This window comes from Notothenia coriiceps, unplaced genomic scaffold (genome assembly GCF_000735185.1).
Source record: "Notothenia coriiceps isolate Sejong01 unplaced genomic scaffold, NC01 NC01_scaffold00003312, whole genome shotgun sequence".
Taxonomy (NCBI): Eukaryota; Metazoa; Chordata; class Actinopteri; order Perciformes; family Nototheniidae; genus Notothenia; species Notothenia coriiceps.
Genome location: NW_011336013.1, coordinates 154229 through 160109, shown reverse-complemented (window position 1 = coordinate 160109; position 5881 = coordinate 154229). Strand labels below are relative to the sequence as shown.

Genomic DNA, 5881 nt, shown 5'->3' with positions numbered 1-5881 from the left:
TATTTTCTGTTTTGTTTATCTCTTTTTGTATTTTTTTTTTTTTTGTATTAATTAATTTTATTCTCTGTCAAAGCATCTTTGAGTTTCTAGAAAAGCGCTATACAAGTCACATGTATTATTATTATTATTATTATGGGAGATGAGGAGGTGTCGGGGTTCTGGCGATTTACTCGGAAGGCTTCAGTAGAAGCTGCTGGGAGTCCAAGCAGCTTCTACTGAAGCCAATCCAATCCGTGGACTTCCGGCCAGGGACTTCGGGTGGCAGTATATGCCGTGAAGTTGTTTGCGGCCTGCCAGTAAACCCAAAGCAAAAGAAGAAGAAGAAGAAGTGACGTCAGCGGCTCCCTCAGGGACTTATTCCGGTATGAACGCGATTTACTAAATAGTTCCAGGAAATAAAGGTTCCGGGGAAAGGTTCCGGGAACTATTCCTGGGAAAAGCACTTGGTGTGAAAGTGCCTATTAATAATAATAAAATGAGAACCATTACGAGTTGGCTTGCCCCAGATATTAGCAGGCAAAGCCATTTCTGGGCCAATAAGCAAAACTTTTAATCAACTTTTATTCCTGTCTGTCTTTTTCTTTAAAGGTCTTTTCTTGTGGGCAAAGATGGGAATCCTAACAAGCGTAACGTGCACAATGAGACCTCTCTGCACCTTCTTTGCATGGGGCCCCAGATCCTGACCTCAGAGGGAGCGCTGCAGCCCCGGATCTCACGGCCATACGAAGACAGACATCGCCGGGCTGAAGCTCTACAAATCATCTTGTCATGGACCGGAGCAAAGCTGGACCATGGAGAATACGAGAGGGCTGACGTCAATGCCACGGACAACAAGAAGTACACCTGCCTGCACTACGCTGCTGCCTCAGGCATGAAGATTTGTGTGGAGGTGAGGTCTCAAAGTCCTGTGGGCATTTGTCAGTTTGGGCTATTGTTAAATATTCTCAAGTATGACATTTAATGTATAGGTTGATGATTCCATAGATAGAAACTAAAGAGTCACATAGACTGTAAACCAATTGAGTGGAAAGAAGTCAAAAGGGGACAGAGTGACCATGATTTAACACATTATTCATTGTCTGCCCTTTTGTTCTCTGAATATTTGCTGATGTGTGTCATTTGGTTCAGGTCCATTGCGTAACGTTTGATCAACGGCTGCTTTGTGAGTTTGAGAAGATGTCATGCAACACTGAACATCTTTATTAATCCCTGGGGCGAGATGCATCTCGTAAAAAAGTCACATGAATAAGGCCATCAGTGTGTTTAGCTGAATATCTACCTCTGAAAGAAAACTCGTTTAGCTCAAAGCTAAATCTGGCACTGTTACACTTGACACATTTTTAATGTTTTAAGTGTTCACCACTGTGCATTGTCCCTGCCAAATAAACGATTAAATGAAATGAAAACAACTTTTTTTGGCATATAAAACAAAATGCCATTTGCAGCATGTGAAAAAAGAAAGGCAGAATTAAAAATGGCAGGGTGTACTAGTTTAATACAAAGAGAGAAACCCATATATTTAAAATCAAGCAAAAAATAATTCAGAAGGAATTGAACAAATATTTAGAACATTTAAAAGGACATATTCATAACTTGACAGAACAAGTCATTCCATTTTCCCAAAGTGACTCAGCCTTTGCCATTGGGGGAAAAACGCACTTATTTAGAGTGCAATCTACAGATGGGCCCTGGAACTGAAAATGTGTTAGTGATGAGCAAAAATCAGAGGATAGATCAGAATAATTGGGATTAGCATCTCTCCCATAATTGTGTAGCCTTTTCTTCACCACCAACACAGAATAACTGGTACTCCTTTTTGTCTTTATGGTGTTTCAAACTTTTAGCCCCATTTTCAAAGCCAAATATTCCTCTTGTTTCCACTTGCTCAGTTCCTGGTGCAGAGAGAAGCGGATCTGTTTGCAGAGAACCAAGAGCACGAGACTCCATGTGACTGTGCAGAGAAGCAGCACCACAAGGAGCTGGCCCTCTGCCTGGAGTCGCAGATGGTCTTCTCTCTGGCCCCCGAGGCCGAGGGTATAGAGGCAGAGTACGCAGCCCTTGACCGAAGAGAGGTACAGATTAACACACATTTTATTCAGTCATAGAAAGAGCCGCAACATAGATTATGTTAATTATTTATCAATCTACCTAATATTTCATAGATTAATCAAAATGGTCTATTAATTGTCAGAAAAGAGCAAAACATGTTTATCTCAGTGTTCCAAGGTTAATGTCTTTTAAATTAGAAATATTATGCTAATTCTTACACGTTCATACTTGTATTTCGGGGTCACACTTTTTAATGTCTTGTTTTTCAGTCCAAAACCCAAATATTTTCAGTTCACAATTTCTCTGTTGATTAACTAAATTATAGGACGACTAAAGTGTACCACAGTTTGGCTGTAATTTCCCCTTGGACCCCGGCACTATGTGGCTGTAGTCCAGTGTTACATTCTACACTTCTACACTTGCAGATGCTTTGAACACACGCACGCACGCACGCACACACACACACACACACACACACACACACACACACACACACACACACACACACACACACACACAGTCTGCCATTAGGCATGTGACTCCTGTCCCCCTCACTCTGTTAGCTCATTGGGCCTGGCTCAGTCATGCATCATCAATTGTCTATTTGTTTTGCTTTTATTTATTGTATTCTCTCCCTCCCTTTTCAACAAATGCAACTATCTACTCCCACCCTCATTCCACCCCCCTTTCTCCTTAATCACACCCTCTGTTGCTCCCTCGGCTCTGTCATTACTTTTCTCTGCTAACCTGCATCCTTAATTGCATCCTTTCCTCTCTTCCTCCTTTTTATTCCCCTCCTTCCCTCCTCTCTGGCCTCTGTCCCTTCCCTCTCTAGCTGTACGAGGGTCTGCGGCCTCAGGACATGAGGAGGCTGAAGGACATGCTGATAGTGGAAACAGCCGACATGCTGCAGGCCCCTCTCTTCACTGCAGAGGCTCTGCTACGTGCCCATGGTACTAACACACACACACACACACACACACACACACACACACACACACACACACACACACACACACACACACACACACACACACACACACAGACACTAACATATGATAGCCCATTGGTCAAAATAAAAGATACTGAAAATCACATTTCAAGTCGATACACTTTTTAAACAAGCACATGCTTTCAAAAACTGTTTCTTTACTGTGTACCCAATTGTCCCACGTAGTTTACCCTCACTAAGCAAACCATATTTCACTGTTTACCAAAAACTCTGTTGGTAAATGTGTATATAGTTATATTGTTCCAAGATTAGAGAAGCCGTATATCGTATAAACTTCATGCTACACTCCAGTGGTTTCCTCGCAGTGAAAAGGGCAAGATGTTAACAGCCTTTGTTATCTCAGAGAATTTCATTTGTATTGCTCTCACTGGAGAGAGTCACTGTCCCAGGCTCTAAATGCTATTTTAGTGGGCTTGTCCTCCATACCAAATAACATTTTTACATTCGAAAAATAGGGTACTTACACATTTCACATTTACTATAAAGAACATTTTACACATCAGGCTGCTTCCTGTAATAGCATAAATATATTTTCCATGCTTGTATTGCTATTTTAAATGAGCTTTGCACAACTCTGGGATGAGTTCAAGCTTCCACATTTCCACTGTGCAGTATAATTCTGCTCGCTTGAGCTACATCCTATATTACTGCAAGTATATGTACTAGTAAGCATATCCTGTTAACTTATATTTCTGTACATCACAAATAAGTTATGGCATGCTGACATTGAGGTTGTAATAATGTATATTGATGGTTTGGCTCCTTGCGCACAGTTTGTCTTTCCAGTGTAGATGTAATGCCAGGAGGAATATAAAGTATGAGATTAGAGTCTAGGGTGAAACAGGGTGTAACATTTGAGTTGCCTTATTAAATCTATTGGAGTGTGAAGTAAGGGTAGCTTAAGGTAAAAGACAAGTTAAATATTTGTAACACTCTTGCATCTACAAACAAACACTATGTACATACCCATACAGGAAGTACAGTATATTATTCTGTCAATAAGGAGTCATTAAATGGAAGACACATGCTTCCAAGAGGCATGTGTTACTAATGCAGTGAAAGTTTTTTAATCTAAGTAAAGCTAATTTATTTCACTTCATCCACAAAGACATTTTTTCTGATGTTCTTGTAATTTATGTTGTCCAAGTACTGAGTAAAAGTGTCACAGTTGTGACTTGATATGCAGCCTTAAGCAACCAATTCTCCAACTAGCTTCACTTAACCTAGCTAAGATAATGTGCACGAAGCGCTTCGAATGCTTCAAACAAAATGACTTGATTTGCCTTTGAAAAGCATCTCCCCACTTCAGTTCACTTGGCTTAGTTGATGTTAGTGGGGAACTCAAAAAAATGAGTCACAGTTTGTGGTTGATTTTCAGTCTTTAAACGCCCCGTTGTTTAATTCAGTTGGCTCAGTGGCTGGCTCTTGAGCTCAGTGTGCTACATATTAGACATACTTTTGGAAGCTTAGAAGGGAGAGTGAACCCAGATTATTGCTATATTTATCCACCTCTATCGTGGGAATACTCTCTGTATGTTTAACAGGGATTGAACATGTAAGGCTTATTGGTAATCTTCAGGGAAAGAGGTTTTGAATGTATTTATAAGATTATTTTCTTGTTGAACTTAAACAAGTGTCCAAACTTTTAAATGTACATGTTGGTCTTTTTCAGTTTTATTATCTATTTTCTTGCTATTTCCTGCTAATATTCTATATTGAAGACTAAACATGAACATTTTTCATATCATTAGACTACTTTGAAAGTCCTAAGGCTGGAAGATAGAGACAGATCAATGATGAGTTTTAATTGAATGGAAACGGGGGAAATTGTGGGAATATTCATTATCGGAACGAGGCTATTTAGAGTCTGAGGCATTTGATTGGTGGCGGGACGTGTCTGGAGGCTGGTCATTTTCTGATTGCACAGTTCATCCGGTTCATGTTCCTTATTTTTGGACATTTCAACATAGAGAATTTTGTCTCGGGCACAGAGACCTCACCTCATTCAATATTAATACTGGAGAGCTCTCCTACCTGCTCCTGTGCTGAGATCGAACGGCTATTCTAAAACAGGAAACCAGATGGCAGCAGGTCCATGCTATCAGCAGTCGGTAGTGCAGCCGCTTGAGTGAGATTTGTGTGGGCTTTAGTGGATTCAGCTGTGTGCTGTTACCAATTCTTACAAACAAAACACATTTGTATGTGAATACATTTTGTATTGGGGAAAAACAATTGCTGAGAGAAAGTCTTATTTATCAGGATAAATGGAATGTGGTCATGTGTTCTATTCAGTTTGTCCATGCCTTTTATTCATGAAGATTTGTTGAATATGATCACAAAATAAAGGCTGCTTTTGTTTGTCATGTCCAGTGATTTTAGATTAGAGCAGTGTTGTGTAACTGAGCAGGGCCCGTTTGCTTATGACATGGTGTTAACAAGTCTGTATTGTCATTCAAATAATATGTTGAGCTTTGTTTTTAAAAGCACAACTCAACTGGCCTTTTAAACTTAATGACCCTGGAATCTTTTTACAAGCACTGGCATTTTATGACATTTATATAGTAGTTCCACTTTTCTGCCCTCTCAGCTTAATTTTCTTTTGATGGTCATCCAAAGCCTTTTATGCTTCATGTCACATGCTCATAACAAAGCTTTTGGATTTTTCACTGTCTTGCATTCTTTTTCTTAGTTTGGTTTCATGCATTTCCCTCTCTTTAAGTTTCTTTACATTTCTGCTTCAGATTGGGACAGAGAGAAGCTCTTAGAGGCCTGGATGAGCAATGCTGAGGAATGCTGCCAGCGCTCAGGTGTCCAGATGCC

General features: G+C 40.1%; 1 protein-coding gene across 1 annotated transcript in view; it reads left to right on the top strand.

Annotated features, from left to right (window-relative positions):
* LOC104941310 (ankyrin repeat and IBR domain-containing protein 1-like) overlaps positions 1-5881 on the top strand; it is a 48037-nt gene that overhangs the window by 5364 nt on the left and 36792 nt on the right. The window contains 4 exon segments of the mRNA XM_010766396.1: positions 589-889; positions 1890-2072; positions 2885-3002; positions 5803-5881. The exon segment at positions 5803-5881 is cut by the window's right edge and continues 16 nt beyond it. Of these exon segments, the coding sequence (XP_010764698.1) occupies positions 589-889; positions 1890-2072; positions 2885-3002; positions 5803-5881 (681 nt within the window).